This window comes from Lagenorhynchus albirostris, chromosome 18 (genome assembly GCF_949774975.1).
Source record: "Lagenorhynchus albirostris chromosome 18, mLagAlb1.1, whole genome shotgun sequence".
NCBI lineage: Eukaryota > Metazoa > Chordata > Mammalia > Artiodactyla > Delphinidae > Lagenorhynchus > Lagenorhynchus albirostris.
Genome location: NC_083112.1, coordinates 13937383 through 13953809, shown reverse-complemented (window position 1 = coordinate 13953809; position 16427 = coordinate 13937383). Strand labels below are relative to the sequence as shown.

Genomic DNA, 16427 nt, shown 5'->3' with positions numbered 1-16427 from the left:
CAATTTCCTTTGGATATAATGTTATTCTGTCCAGTAACCTCTCTACTACCTTTTGTCACTTTGCAATTAGTCACATTTAAATTTCTAGGATGAGATCTTAACATCCTGAAATGCTTTGGGAGCTGTTGGGAATAGGATTTTCAAAGCTTCCTATCAAACTTCCTCTGGGGCGGTTTCCTGGCTTGGGGGGCGGTTAGGGAGGAATCAGTAGAGGGTAGTCTCAGCAGAGCCTGACTGCTCCTGGTGACTTTTTTTCTAGTCAGGTCCACTTTGACTAAATCTGGTTTGGGGGCTTTTCCTTTAAATTGGGTGCCTGTGTGCTGGTTGTGACTTTCTGGCAGGGAGATCCTACCTTCCACCGTCAATATTCTGGTGGGGCTGGATCATGAATCTTCCTTTCCTTGGTTCCCTTCCCCAGCATCCTGGAGGTCAGGCTTTGTCCCACGCAGCTTGGAAATTTCCCTACCACACACACCTTCTTTTTCTCCTATGGTGAGGACTGATTGAGCCACACATTTCTGTTGCTGATCACAACATTTTTGCTAAAACATGACCATTTCTCCCCTGAGCCTTGGAAGTGCCGGAAGAGCTTTGACAGGATTTCTTCCCCCCGCCCGCGCCCCCCCCCCCGACTCCGCCTTCTTTTGTGTATTTTGCCCCTTTGGGGGGATTTGTCTTCAACAGTTATAAGGGGCTGTCTTTGCATTTCCTTCTGGTGTTAAATTAAAATACGAATTAATTTAAAAGTAATAAATGATTAATTTAAAATTAATCAAATGATATTAAAAATAAATCAAGTAATGATTGAGTTAGGTTAACTTTGCATAAAAGTGACTAGTCTCCTTGGCAGTAAAGACACCCGGCAATAGATCAGATCAGTTGATTCATCCTCACCAGTGTAGCCGGGCAGAGTTTCAGAGCTTAGCAAGGTCTTATCACCCTGCTCCCCGGGACAAAATGTTAGTCACCTAAATATGTTGTTGTCTCTAACTCTACATTGCCCCTGTCTACAATGGGTAGGCAGACACTAGGACCCAGAGGAGCGCAACATTTTGCCACCTGCACTAAGGAGGTAGTGGGAGCACAGATCCCAGGGTGAAAGCCTGGAACCGAGTCTCTAGAACCAGAATGGGAATAACTGCCACTCATTGCAGACCACGGGGATTCTGTGATTTTAGTGTGAATGAAAGATATAAAATGTACCACTATAACTTGGCCATTTTAACACTTTTATATTTATATGGGCTTTATTTATATTCAACATGTGATGTATTTTGAAGGAAAACAGGTGCAAGTGGTAGCAAGGATTATTTTAGACATGGATTTAAGACTGAATGGCTCCAAATTCTTTGCATAATTGAATTCCCAGGGATAAGCTTCAATATCGTGCAAATACGCAGCACCCTAGTAAACAGATGAAAAAAACCACTAGACTCTGAATGTTTTCGAAGAATTCCCGTGGGAAAATCACAAAGGCTATTAAGTTCTGTGAATAATTCTATGACACACAGTTATGTCACTCAGTGGCTAGATAAATATAAATTTGCTGAGTGTTTTTGAGGGCGCTTGGTACAGAAGCAGGCACTTAAAATGATTATAAAACATACAGTTCCTTGTCCAGGATAAAGATTTTTTGTATAGACAAATGGGCTTAAAATACCTTGCCAAAAGCTTGAATTCCTGAGGCCACTGAGAAAGATTCTGCTTTGTACTTTTAGGGATCTGCTTAATGTGAGCCCTTACACAAATTTTCTTAGTCTTCCAGTAACTGCCTTTCTGTATTTTAAGTGATTTTTATTATAATGGACTTGATTTTTAATGTTAGTTTTTAAAGTTTACATTTCTCTTTTCTTTCTTCTTTTTTAAGGTACAACCCTGACATTTCCTATGTTACAGGGCCAAACATCAGAAAAAATAAATATCTGTAGTAGAAATTCACTGAGAGTGTTTAAGGAATCATGTAATCAGCGGAGGCCACGTCTGGTTAGTAGTATAAGTCTTGTGCATCTGATGATTATAATTTTAAATATCAATACTTCAACGCTGTTAAGATTTTAATAATTTTTTTGCCATTTATTTCATCGCAAAGTATTCAGTCATCCAAAACAACTTCATCTGCGTGATCTTTGACCTTTTATTCTTACTCAATTAAAGTCTTACAGGGATTTTTCTTTTTTACATCTTAAATGTCAATGTTGAACCTCCACTGAGAGAAAAGCAAGGCACAGATTGTCATCACATTATTCAACATGATGCTTTTGATCTTTTGCAGGAAGTTCTTTTTTTCCCTTCATCCAAAAGCCTGAACATTTTCTAAAGAAGGGCTACTGCGAAAACCCTGTGCTCACTTGCCAGCTTTCAGATGAATGAGAATGCTAATGATTTAGTGAAAATGGTAATGGTTTCAAAACTAAAAGGGAAACATTACTGGAAGAACGACAAATCTCAGAGAGAGAAGAAAACAAAGCCCATGAAAGAAAGAAGAAAAGAAAGCAAGAAAGGAAGGAAAAAGGAAAGAAAACAAAGTAAAAGTAGGTGTTGTTGCTACAGCAGTTGTTTTTGATGTTGTTGTGTCTGTTCTTTAGCAAAACACAATACTGAAGAAAATGCACACAAATGTCAGGGGAAAGAAAATAAATGCACTTGAAAGATCGGGAAGAAAGCAAAACTGTTTAAAAGTTTGTAAAGTCAACATTCTCACTTTTCTCCCAAAAAAATTAAAAGAGTCTCACATTAGTCTATTTTGTTTTATCAACTTTATTTCTGAAGACAGAATCGGCTTTCTTTCCCTATTTAAAACGTTTCTGTGTGATCTTTCTAGTAAAAACTGTAGGAAAATACCATGTACTTCTGTTTTAAAATCTCTTATCAAAATAAAAATAACTACCAAAATCTCAAAGTATTATGTTCTTAACATCCAAGGATATGGAAACAAAGAGAAATAAACAGTGAGGAATATTTCGAACCTGTGGAAGACATTTTCTAAGAATTCCTGTGTCATTACCATGTAATACTGGGATCAATTCTAGGAGAAAAATCTTAAGGAAACATATTAACCTTTGAATTAATGTCACAGAAACTCCCACTATAGTCTGTTTTTACAAATGACAATTGCGTTGACCTTGAAAATCTTCAAAATGGGCATTTTCGGGTAGAACTATGTTTTTTGGGTCGTTGTTTTCTAGAAATGAGTTGTTTGGCTGTTTTTTTATGCGTGTGTGTGTGTGTGTGTGTGTGTGTGTGTGTGTGTGTGTGTGTGAAAGAGAGAGAGAGAGAGAGAGAGAGAGATAACAGTAGTATTTATAGTTTCTGGCCAAATGATACATTTCTAAGCCTTGACAAGTTGGAATGTGGAATCTTTGAGTCCCATTCATTTGCCGTATGGTGAGTGAAGACACCTGTTTTCATCCTTTTATTATTGCTATCATGGCTAGAAAAAAAATGAAAGTTTCGAAGAACCATAATGTGCTTGTTTTCAAATTAATACAATTATGTAAATTTCTAATTTGTAAACCATTTGCATCTTAAAAAAATTTTGTTTTCCTATTAAAGGACTAAGTTGGTTTTTAAGTTGATACTAAATAGATATTTTCAAAGCAGCAGCTGAAATCAGATTTCCAACTTTTAAAATTTAAATGTCATTACATTTCACTCTGTTGTTACTCTAATTTAATTTCTCAGTTGGGGGCTGCTTTAGCCTTTAGCACTGATTTGTATGAGGAAAGGCTCTCTGTGGGTTTTACACAGTTCTGTTCTCATTTTAAAAATTGACTTTGGAGTTGGTACCTTGGAAAATAATTAGAGGTAAGATGACTTGATAAAGAGGCTCTTTTGTTGCTTCCAGAGCTGAATCCCTTCACAAGAAGTGGTCCTCTTGTCACAAATGCTGTGCAGAAGTATGGCAGCAGAATTCCAGCTGACCTGTCCTCATGTTGTTCACACATTGTGATGCTTGTGAAAGAGTGGACTTCAGGAGGTGCTGGTGAGTTACAGAACTAGAAGAAGAGTTTAGGTGTTATATCCCATTCTTGGAATAAAGGGGGTCTGTCTTCCATCAAGAGGAAAAGAATATGCAGGGCCACCTACATCTCTGCAATGTACTTTCTCTGAGTGGGTTTGCAAAGGATGGTTCCATTAAATTACTGATTTGAAATCTTTTGTATTAGAGTTGTGTTCAGAATGATCCATAACGTGGGGTTCTTTAGATGGAGAAGAGTAGACGCTACTGCTGGTCCTCTAGAGAGATTTTTAAATTATAGTTCACAGATGTGCCTGGTGTGTTGTTTGTCCAGGAGAGAAACCAATACAAATCTTGATCCCTTTAGTCCAAAGAAAGAGCCACATTCGAGGCAACCTGCCCGAGGGCAGGGAGAGTAGCTTGGTTTCCAAGTAATCTCTCAAAGTGGCTAATCCTAGGGGAGCATTTGGTAAACATTAACTGAGGGCATTAACTGAAATAAATAAAACCATTGTTAAAACACACTTAGATGTTTTCATGTGTCATGGTTCATATACCAGGTGAGCCACTAAAGTTTAATATTGTTTTGTGTTTACTATATAATGTCAACAAGACCTTGTTTTCATTGGAGTCAGAAGCTATGAGTATCTAAGGAGCTATTACTGCTTATATCCTGTCCTCTATGGAAGTTATTTTATGTATTTATTCTGATTGTACCAGAATAATTCTCTAAAAACAAAATATAGAAACTAAGGATCTGTTTTATTGCACAACAAAGCATTGTGTTTGATTCTTTTTTCCACTAAAAATTTTTTTATTAAATGTCTATTAAGTCACATACTCAGTACATAAATATTAAGAAAATGATGCAGAAATCCAAGCTTACACTTAAGAAACTCTGCTTAATTCCCACAGACTCTCTTTTTTCACTGGGAGGAAAGGAAGGAAGAAGAGAAGAGGGAGAGAAAGAGAGAAGGAGATGGGCAGAGAGGGAGAGATTTTTCTTTGTTAGGAAAGGATGTGTTCTGTGCTGTATAAGCACTCCAATTCATCCAAAGTCGTCTCATTAGAACAACTCACTGTAGAGAGAAATTTGGTAAAAAAACAGCCTGGCTCAAAGGCTCAAAATAGACTTCTTGTAATGATGCTTCATTGATAACATATTTAGTCACAGAGACCCCTAAGGCTGTATGACAGTCAGGCTCAGAAGCATCTTAACTACTAACGTAACATAAAGTCAACTGAGAGTACTTAGGGTCTAACAGTCTACACACACTGAATCCAATGGTTAAGTAGTAAAAAGTCCACACACTATTTGAAGTTGCTTAAGTCATGCTCATTCCTATACAAGTTACGAGGTAGCCAAAGAAGTAGCTAAGCATCTTACCAGAGGGCAAAGCAAAAGAAAAGGGGATCATTAAGAAAGTATTAATGTTTATTTGATAAGTGATCTCCTGGATTATACAGTACTTTCTCTTTATATAAGTCCTTTGGGAGACCTTTGAATTGTAGGTGGCATTTGTATATTCCCCAATGGAAGGGGAATACGGTCTACTCTATCCTTTAAAAGACTTTGAATGTCAAGTGCAGAGCTGCCCCAAAGAGAGGCAAGTATTGGATACATTTGGCCTCTCTCCCAGCACCAGTGTCGCTTCCCTTTTTCAATCAAGAGATGGTTGGTACTCACAGACACCGAGCTGGAAATGACTGTATGACCTGAGGAGAGGTTAGCCTTCTAAACATCTCCATTCCACCAGGACGTCCAGCTTGGCCAGGTTATAACTAGAAATGAAAGAGGACCCCAGGCAGCACTTGAGGGTTAGTCTTTAGGTCGGGTTCTTTTTCTCCTGACCTTATTGTCGTTTGAAATACATTTACTAGCTTTTGGAAGATGGGTCACTAAACTACTGACATTTTCCCTTTCCGACCGAAAATTCTGCTATTTGATGCAAGCACATTTCTTAGAAAGACGATGAGAAGCTTGCCGAGCAAGCTCACTCAAGTCCTTGGTTTTGAACACTGCAAGCAGTATTACAAGTTATATTTTTAGGTACTGAGATGGGCCACACCGCATCAGTTCACTGAACTGAAGATGCCAGAGAGTGAAGTCTTCTTCTTTGATCAAAGAACATGATCGGGACTTCCCTGGTGGTCCAGTGGATAGGACTTTGCGCTTCCACTGCAGGGGGCACAGGTTCGATTCATGGTGGGAGAACTAAGATCCTGCATGCTGCGTGGCATGGCCAAAAAAAAAAAAAAAAGAATATGATCAGGGATGCTGGCCACCTCTAAGATCATCTCTGGAATGACGGTTGAAGGGATTTCCATCGTTTGGACCAGGTGTCTATTAGAAAGCTAATAAAATGTCTTCTGGACAATTTGAGTTTTGGACCTTGCTGTGTGATGCTGTTGTGAGGGTTAAACTCATGTGTCATTGTTAAAATGTTCTTTTATTCTATAAAGTATAGGTAAGAGGCACTTTGGTTAAACATATTATATTAATAAATACCACTTTCTCCCTTCACCATCAGAATGATATTTGTCCTGATCATTTATGGGTTCAATACTGCAAACATCTAGGCTCAGTTCTTAAAGAACATTGTCTTGTAAATGTGAATCTAACTCTATGGCATTTCTTCATCATCAAAATGTCACCAACCCTCTCCGATGAGCACCAATACCGTATTATCATGCAAGAATTCTATTTCTGACCAGGTACCCGAACAGAGCAGTCACTCTTCAGCAATCTTCTCCAGACTTAACATATTCTTTGGTTTAATTTAAAATTAAATAAGCAAATGAAACAAGAAGGGTCCGACGAAGATGAGAAGCAATCCAAATTGAAGTGAGTAGGTTACTGTCCCTCTGTCTTTCCTTCCACTCTCTCTCCAGTAGGAAAAAATGTGATTTGTGGGCTGAGCTACCCTCGGTCGTAATTCCATGCTGTCTTCGCCTATTAGAAAACTTGTCACAATAAGCAGTGTATTTATTCATCATTCTTCGAGACTACCAATTAAAACCTTTTTAGTAATAAACTGTTATACAATGAATAAACAATGTGATAATTGCACCTTCAAGACATACTAATATAGCAACAATAGACTCCTCTTAAACTTCTGAAGGGGTCTGTTAGCACCGTTGAATAGGTTCATCTCTACTGTGTAGAGAAAATGCCTAAGGTGAGAAGTACATTCCTCACCGTCCGTCTATGGCTCTGTGTACATCTGGGTACATACTTGATGCCTTCTGGGCAAGAGGAAAGATGTGGTCTGTGGTCTGAATTTGTCCTTTGATGCCTGAAAGAGTGGACAGCATGCAAATCAAAGTTCACTAGTACAGTCAGGTCCTCTGAGCAGCTTTGTCACAGAAGTCCCCAATTCTTGGCTGTTGACAGAAGCACTGGGTTTCCATTGTCTTTTCCTGCGCACTGGAGGAAAAGGCTGAATTCCACCTGTGGCCGTCAAACCTCTGAGCTGTCGCTGCGGTGGCCCCGCGGGGGCATCATGGGCTCGGTGCTGCCGGAGCCCTTGGGGGTGTCCTTTCTCCTGCCGCTCTTGCCCTGGCGCATCATCACCGCCATGGCAGTGAGGCAGAGTGCGAGGAGTCCCACCGCGACGCCTCCCACCACCGTGACCAGGCTGACCTCAGAGGTGGGACGGTTGAGCTCCCGGGGGAGAACGCCGTCAGGAGGAACCCTCCCCTGGGGGATCTGCTTCCTGCTGCTGCGGTCCAGGGCGATGTGCTGGATATTTGTTCCTCGGTTGTTTTCAGCCCCGATTTCCCACACCAGCGGGGGTGTGCTCCTGATTTCCCTCTTCTTCCGGCTCTTGGAAGTTGCCTGGGGCTTCCCTTTACTCACCAGAGAGTGGTACTGGTACTCCACGCTTCGTTTGCCAAGGCCTCGATTGGCGTTGTCTTTGGATCTTACTGTGTAGATGGTGTGTATGTACCATTCTCGACCCAGAGAGACCTAGGAAACACGACTCTATTCATCAGAAAATCAAAGCCTATGCCAACCTAAAAATTCACGACTGCAAGAGAAACTCACAGCACAGATAATAATCATTTAACTTAGTCCGCAGAACTCACATCCGTAGTATTTTTACACGTGTAGTACGCGCAAGGCTTTGTGTAAAGCGCTCTATAAAATATGCCGTGCCGCTCTTAAGGGAGCACGTGGTGGTAAATATTTGGTAAGCTATGACTTGTCAGAGCTGCAGAGAACTCTGGATCACACAGTCTAACTTACTCATTTAAAAGATGAGCGAATGACACAGATATAGAGCGTAAACCAGTGGTTACCAGTGGGAAGGGAGGGGGGGCAATATAAGGGTACAGGAGTGGGAGTACAAACTATTGGGTGTAAGGCAGGTTCCAGGGATATATTGTACAACATGGGGAATACAGCCAATATTTTGTAATAACTGTAAATGGAGTGTAACCTTTTAAAAAGTGTACAAAAATTAAATAGTAAAAAATGAGTAAATGAGAATATGTAGCAGTTAAGTGACTTGCCTAAGGTCACTGAACTAGTTAGTATCAGAGGCAGGAATAGAGTCAGACCTTCTGAACCTCAAGACTCTTTCCCAGTATGTCTTGCTGTGTATTTTACACAGAAGGCCATAGAAAAGGTCAGTTTTTCTGCTTTTCAGGGTTTGTGAAAAGAAGGCATTTTCTGATGGCTCTTTGAAGCCTTCAGGATTTAGAAGAGGTCAAGTGCCTTCAGAGTTAACATTAAAAACAAAAGAAAACAAATCATACTTTAACTTAACTTCCTGTTTGAAAAGATTCAGAAGAACAGACATGCTTTCTCAAGCATCCTTCTTTACGAGGAATAAAGATAACATATTTCTCCAGCCCATCCTGTCTGGACAATTTTCAGTAAACATCCTAAAAGATGCACTTGCTCCCCCAAGGATTCACAGTGTGGACACATCTCTAATTTGTCTCATTTGTCTGCTCAGTGTTATGGTCTCCTGGGTCTCTTTCTACCTTCTATCTCTAGGTTAGAACTTTCTATCTTCGTTTATAAAGTATTTAAGAATAGAGATTCCATTACTCAGCCATAAAGAGAAATGAAGTTGAGTTATCTGTAGTGAGGTGGATGGACCTACAGTCTGTCATACAGAGTGAAGTAAGTCAGAAAGAGAAAAATAAATACCGTATGCTAACACATATATATGGAATCTAAAAAAAAAAAGAAAAGTTCTGAAGAACCTAGGGGCAGGACAGGAATAAAGACACAGACGTAGAGAATGGACTTGAGCACACGGGGAGGGGGAAGGGTAAGCTGGGACAAAGTGAGAGAGTGGCATGGACATATATACACTACCAAATGTAAAATAGATAGCTAGTGGGAAGCAGCCACATAGCACAGGGAGATCAGCTCGGTGCTTTGTGACCACCTAGAGGGGTGGGATAGGGAGGGCGGGAGGGAGACACAAGAGGAAGGAGATATGGGGATATATGTATATGTATAGCTGATTCACTTTGTTATAAAGCAGAAACTAACACACCATTGTAAAGCAATCATACTCCAATAAAGATGTTAAAAAAACACAACCTGATTTAAAAAATAGGCAGAAGACCTGAGTAGACGTTTTCCCAAAGAAGACATACAGATGGCCAAAAGGCACACGAAAAGATGCTCAACATCATTAATCATCAGAGAAATGCAAGTCAAAACCACAATAAGCTGTCACCTCTCACTGGTCAGAATAGCTATCATGAAAAAGAACACAAATAACAAGTGTTGGTGAGGATGTGAAGAAAAGGGAACCATTGTATACTTTTGATGGGAGTGTAATTTGGTGAAGCCACTGTGGAAAACAGTATGGAGGTTCCTCAAAAAACTAAATATAGAACTACCATATGATCCAGCAATTCCACTCTAAAGAAAACAAACATATTTATTTTAGAAGATATATGCGCCCCAATGTTCATAGCAGCACTATTTACAATAGCCAAGATATGGAAACAACCTAAGTGTCCATCAACAGATGAATGGATAAAGAAGATGTGGTATATATATGTACAATGGAATACTACTCGTCCAGAAAAAGATTGAAATTTTGCCATTTGTAACAACACAGATGGACTTGGAGGGTATTATGCTCAGTAAAATAAGTCAGACAGAGAAAGACAACTACTGTATAATACCACTTATATGTGGAATCTAAAAAATAAAACAAACTGGTGAATATAAGAAAACAGAAACAGACTCACAGATACAGAGAACAAAGTAGTGGTTACCAGTGGGGAGAGGAAAGTAGGGGAGGGACAAGATAGGAGTAGGGGATTAAGAGGTACAAACTACCACGTATAAAATAAGTAAGCTACAAGGCTATATTGTACAGCACAGGGAATATAGCCAATATTTTATAATAACTATAAATGGAGTAGGACCTTTAAAATTGTGACACTATGTTGTACCCCTGAAACTTTATTCTATTTCAAAATAAATTTCTTTATATTAAAAAAAAAAGAATAGAGATTCCTGGGCTGTGCACAGTTGTTTCTCTGAGTCCAGCAGTTCACACAAGATCACTCTTATAAAGGTGGCCATAAAAAGTCAACCGAGAGGAGGTTTCGAACAATAAGAGCAGAGTTCCCAACCATCCCATTTAGATTTATATTCTGGACTGAATAAGGGTCTTCATTACACGTAGACTTAAAATAACATGAATACATTAATAAACATAATAATAGCTAACATTTATGGAATGTTCACTAGGAGCCCAGGAGGGTCTGGTGTGGTTTACACGCGTTATTTTACTCAAAGTTCACATTAACTCTACGCAGTATGACAATTACTGCCTTCTACATGGGAGACATCTGAGGTGCTCAGATGTTAAGTAACTTGCATGTGGTTACACACCTCTTGTAAGTGACCTTGTTATTGGCCCACCTGAAAGAGTGGTGTTGAGTCGACTTTAAATCCATCGGATCCAGGCTGATTCACTAACAAGATAGCTTCAGGGTCGTCCACTGCCAGTTTGGCGTTAAACAGGACATTTCCGAAACTGGTGGCTTGTGTCTCCGGCTGAGCTTTGTCCTTTAGGCAATAAGGAAAATAAGGATTGCTGTAGATAATGCCAACTTTTGCAAATGCAGAAGGTTTTCCTATTAGTTTTGTGCAAGTACCAATTACAGTAAGTCCCCTACATATGAACCTTCAAGTTGCGAACTTTCAAAGATGCAAACGTGCATTCGCGTGTCCAATCACATAAATTAGTTCACGTCTCTGGGGTACATTGTCATGTGCTTGCATCCTCTACAAGTGGTTGTGCTTTTGTGTACTTTACTGTACAGTACTGTATAGAGTGCGGTAGTACAGTATCTTTATTTCAAGCCCAGGATGTCCAGAAACAAGCATAAAAACAGCAGTGACGTAGCGGCTACAGTATAGCTGATTGTGTCAGTTGGGCATCTAGGCTAACTTTGTTGGACTTACGAACAAATTGGACTCACGAATGCGCTTTTGGAACAGAACTCATTCATATGTAGGGGACTTACTGTACCATAAAATGCCACCGTTTGGTTTCCTTTAAAAGATGCTATTGTTTTAAAACAGAAGACAAAAACCATTAGCTTTGCATATCTAGCCAGTTCACTGTTTGGGCCAAAGCACTTACCACAATTTTAAATCTATATAAGAGTGAAGGAGAGTCAGCCAAGCAGCCATATTCTGCGTTCTGTGGATTATACTTGGGAACGTAGCCGTCAGCCCCGGTGCACAAGAACACCTTCTCAATGCTGCAGTAGAAGGAATCGCCCAGGTTCTGGACAGGATCCACCATGACCCGACCATAAATCGTATCGCCTGAAACAGAGACGTGGGAATGTTACTTCTGTCAAGTGATAAGGTATGTCTATGTGACACTGCAAACAGTCTGTGACCATAATGACACTAGAAAGCATTTCCTTCTCTTTTTGCGTTAGCTTCAGGATCTGGTCCACTCCCAGGCCTCAGATGAGGCCACTTTGCAGACGACCACAGGTGCTGGAGATTTACTGACCCTCAACGTGCTCCGCCTGTAGTGGGAATAACCTCAAGGCTTGGCCTATCTTTTTTTTTTTTCCAGACATAACTTTTTTCTGCTTTATAACAAAGTGAGTCAGCTATACATATACATATATCCCCACATCTCCTCCCTCTTGCGTCTCCCTCCCGTTGGCCTATAATTCAACATTCATAACATCCCATTGTGGTTAAAGTCCAGTTTACATAAGTATATTAGTTGCCAAGATATAGGCAAATCATTACAGAATAACACTAAAGAGAAAACATCAATAAAAAGCTGAATTAGCTTTGATTTTTAAATTAAAAAAAATTTTACTGAAGTATAGTTGATTTACAATGTTGTGTTAATTTCTGCTGTATAGCAAAGTGACTCAGTTATACATATATATTCTTTTTCATATTCTGTTCCATTATGGTTTATCACAGGATATTGAATATAGTTCCCTGTGCTATACAGTAGGACCTTGTTGTTTATCCATTCTGTATATACTAGTTTGCATCTGCTAATCCCAAACTCCTAATCCTTCCCTCCCCAAACCCAGCTTTATTTGATTTTGAAAGAGGGTTTAAGGAAACTCCCTGGTATTTCATCATCTCTTTCACAGCTACTACTGAACATCTACCATGTGTACTAGGTATTTTGCTAGGTTCTGGGAATATACCACTAAACAAGACAGGCACAACCCTTGCCCATGAACTATATATTCTCATGGAGCTGCAGTATTGGTGTGTATGCAAATTGAAAAAAAAACATTCAAGGAAAAAAATCCAGACTTGTTTCAAAAGTCATTTAGATAAGGGAAATAGAGGTTAACTTCCCCAGAATAAAAACCATCCTGTAACATATATCCAATTTCAGTGACTCCTCCCTGCCAAAATGATAAAGACCCAGTTATAATCTCAAGACCGTAAAGGAGGTTATAATTGTCCCCCTCAAACACAATCCCAATAAAGGACGACAGATATAATGGCAAACAGATGAGCAGGCATCTCACGTGTAAAGTGATACCTTCTGCAAAGGCAACATCACTCTCTTGTCCAAATCCCATGGATCCATCAGACAACCAGAGACTCTTCTTGGAGAGTAGGTACATCTGCGTGTTCAAGCTAAACTCAGCTGCCACTGGATCACTGACCTAAAACCAAGCGTAAAGGCCCTTTTATGTGTTGTTGATGGTTCTGGTGGTGCACAAACACATTATGTGCAGATACACACATGCATTGTACGCTGACATAAAGAATGGTAAACACTGCACGGAAATTTTCATGTCCAGCCAAACCACCTTCTTAGGGAATTCTAACACTGACTTTGTTCTTCTTAAGAAGACAAAACTGTCAAGGTTACATCATTTTTCGAATGGGACTAACTAGCATGGCTTGAGCTCATTTCCACTGGTTTACTGGAATGTATAAGGGACTTGTAAACAGCGGAAGGCCAACATTTAGTAAGAGTTCTTGGGCAAAAGATGCCATCACATTTCTTTTAATACATACTGGCAATTAGGCACTCTGAGGTGGCGTGAACTTCAGGATATTTATTCTCCTTGATGATCAAGGACAAGATGAAGAAGTACAGAACTCTGGGGAAAATCCTCAAATCTCCAAGGCAGCAAACTCCAGGAGGAGATCAGATCCCATAAGAAAAAAAATAACCCTTGCATACTCTTAACCTGTGGATTTTATATACTGAACCCACAACGGATAAAGGGCAATTCTTTCTTCTTTCCTCCTCCCTTGTTCCCTTCCTGCCTGACTTCCTTTTTTTTCTCAGCATGTAAGAATTAAAGTCATTGGGTGAGAAAAAAATTTCTTTTTTACTGATAAAAGTAAACTATGACTTTAACCAAGTGGGCTTCTACGTGGGAGAAGATTCTATGAGACACACCTGTTGGAATCGGATGTCAAGGTCAAAAGTGATAGGCTCTCTGGGGTTGCAGTGGACTGGCAGGCGGTACTCCTGGTGTGACGGAGTGGTGCACGGCAGCAGTTTTACAGTATACGTCCCTGAGTAGTCCCGTACCTTTAAGGAGCAGAGACGACATTCGTGTTTTTCATTTAAAAAGCTGAGATGTAGTCAAAGGCAGCAGCAAGGGAAAATTAAGAGCCTTAGTCACTTACTGCAAAGTCAGATACAAAGCTCCATTGCTGGACTGGCTGGTTATAGGTTGGTTCACTCCTTATGAGACGCAAGGAAAACATCAGACCTGGGTGATCAACTGACATGATCATGGAGCTGGTGAAGGCCGCTAGAAAAATGCCAAGAACAATAATGGTCTAGTGGTTAAAAGAGTGCATAACGGTTTGGAGTTTTCAAAGTGCCTTATGATCCCTTATTTGCATGTATTCTTATAATAAGCCTGCAAAGTAGCAGGGCTGGTATAATAATCCTCATTTTGCAGTTAAAGAAACTGGGCTGCGAGTGATTGTGTGACTCTCCCGGGATCACACAGCTGGGCTGTGTGCCTTTGATTCCTAATGCAGTGCTTTTTCCACTCTATATAATGCTGCCAAAAACTAATTGTACAGAAATGCTCACATAGTTCAGGGCTACCTTCCAGGGAGGCACAGCCGTTCAATAAAGGCTCACTATGCACTGAAGCTGTGAACAGAACCTCGGACTATTTGCTCCCACAGAGCTAGGCATACCCAACTTATACATGGAGTCTAATTTTAATTAGATTGCCTCAATCATATCTAAACAAAGATTCAATCTAATAGAAAGGCAGACACGTGGAAGGGAACTGTAAAGACCAGGAAATTCTCATTTTCCAGAGCAGTCAATTACAATAAAGCAAAACGATTCTTTTTGGTTCTGTATTTCAGAGCTCAGACTCACAAAAATACAGCAAACTGTCTTTCTCTTCCTGAATTTTCAGGCTGATTCTCTCCATCCGACCCAGAAGAAAGGACACAGAAGACAGCGCGTGAATTACTTCCCTCTTCCAATCTGACGTGAGTTGGCACACCAGTAAGATGTGCAAACCAGTTTAGTAATGCGAAGTCAAATAAAGAATTATTTCTAATGAAATGAAATTTTTTATAAAAGCTTAGACGCGGGACATGAGTGACTGCCACATTATTGACATTCACAGCGCAATTCATCAGATTAGTAAAATTACATGGCTAACACTTAACATAATTAGCTAACGTGTCTGGAACAAGTGTAATAGTGAAGTGGTACTTCTGTCTCCATCATAAAGTTTTCTTACAGTACGTAGAAAAGAGCTGTGCTCGCTGAACAAATGACCTAAAATTCAAATTTTTGGACAACACATTTAAAGTAGAGAATGGGAATGTTGTGGCTATGTTCTCAATCTAAAGGAAAACTCTTAAAATTAACTCAGTAGAGTTTTCTTTTCTTTCTTTATTTTTTTGGCCACGCTGCACGGCTTGCAGGATCTGAGTTGCCCAACCAGGGACTGATCCTAGGTCACGGCAGTGAAAGCGCGGAATCCTAACCACTAGGCCACCAGGGAACTCCAAGTAGAGTTTTCTTTTAAATTTACTTCAACCATTTGGTATTTTCTCGAAAATTCTACAGTTATGATTTTGTAGCTTATAAGACGTAGCTGAGCAATGATCAAGCCCTCATGTAGATATTTGTCCATACATGGTTCGTTTGAAATTAAGGGCTTCAAAGCTCATAAGGAAGCATGCTGGAACGTGTGCAAATATGGAACAAGTATATCCTTGTTGTGTGGGGAGCGGCTATTTAAGGGTAATGGGGCTTACCGGGATGTGACAGCACAAACAAGCCATGGAACTGAGCCTCTGTCTTGAAGTTCACGACCAAACGCCCCTCTTCACCGATGCGCATGCTGGTTGGGTAGAGAGAACCTATGATGGGATGGGACACAAGAGTGGGAATATTGGTGACCAAGGACTCCTAATGTCTGGGGTTTCTTCCAAAGCCAAATTCAGGTTCCTCTCATCTTTAAGCATTCTAGCCAAAAGGTATTACCAGAAAAATTCTGAGTGATCAGAGAGGCAGAAATATTCTCATTTTGTTTTGTTTTGTTTTCTAACAGGAAAAGCTGTCCAGAAGGCAGGCAGAATAGAATAAGGTCACATGAATGAGGTCCATATGAAATATACAGAGTGATTACAATAGGCCAAGATATTTCTTCAAGCTTTAGTCTATAGAAATTAAGCTGTAAATTGAGAGACAGGAGGAACTGGTCAAATTTTGAAGATTTGGACATGTAGGTGGAAACAGGTTTGTGCTCTACAGAGTAATTCCAAACGCTATAGGCTTAATGAAAACTCCAAAACTTCCCCAAGAAATTTAGCAAGGTGACCAAAGTTGGCTACAGATAGAAGAAGGAAACATGAGATCCTGATGTAGAAGTTGAGAACCAAGAGATGGATCTGCATTAAGATTCACTTAATATACATTTCCTAAGGCAAGATACGGAATTAAAACATTTGAAATGATCTAGACTGATT

The 16427-nt window shown here is 39.9% G+C and overlaps 2 protein-coding genes across 2 annotated transcripts in view; one reads left to right on the top strand and one right to left on the bottom strand.

Moving 5' to 3' along the window:
- The window catches only part of STOML3 (stomatin like 3), a 37177-nt gene extending 32735 nt beyond the window's left edge, over positions 1–4442 (top strand). The window contains exons 2-3 of the transcript XR_009536735.1: positions 2273–2531; positions 3845–4442. The gene's annotated coding sequence lies outside the window, so the exon portion shown is untranslated. The remainder of the gene's footprint in view (positions 1–2272; positions 2532–3844) is intronic.
- Positions 4443–6183: 1741 nt separating this feature from the next.
- Positions 6184–16427, bottom strand: part of FREM2 (FRAS1 related extracellular matrix 2) — a 157301-nt gene continuing 147057 nt past the window's right edge. Inside the window, exons 18-24 of the mRNA XM_060129023.1 lie at positions 15714–15818; positions 14100–14227; positions 13867–14001; positions 12991–13117; positions 11593–11780; positions 10866–11012; positions 6184–7928 (exon numbers count right to left, since the gene is read on the bottom strand). Of these exons, the coding sequence (XP_059985006.1) occupies positions 7419–7928; positions 10866–11012; positions 11593–11780; positions 12991–13117; positions 13867–14001; positions 14100–14227; positions 15714–15818 (1340 nt within the window). The 3' untranslated portion in view covers positions 6184–7418. The remainder of the gene's footprint in view (positions 7929–10865; positions 11013–11592; positions 11781–12990; positions 13118–13866; positions 14002–14099; positions 14228–15713; positions 15819–16427) is intronic.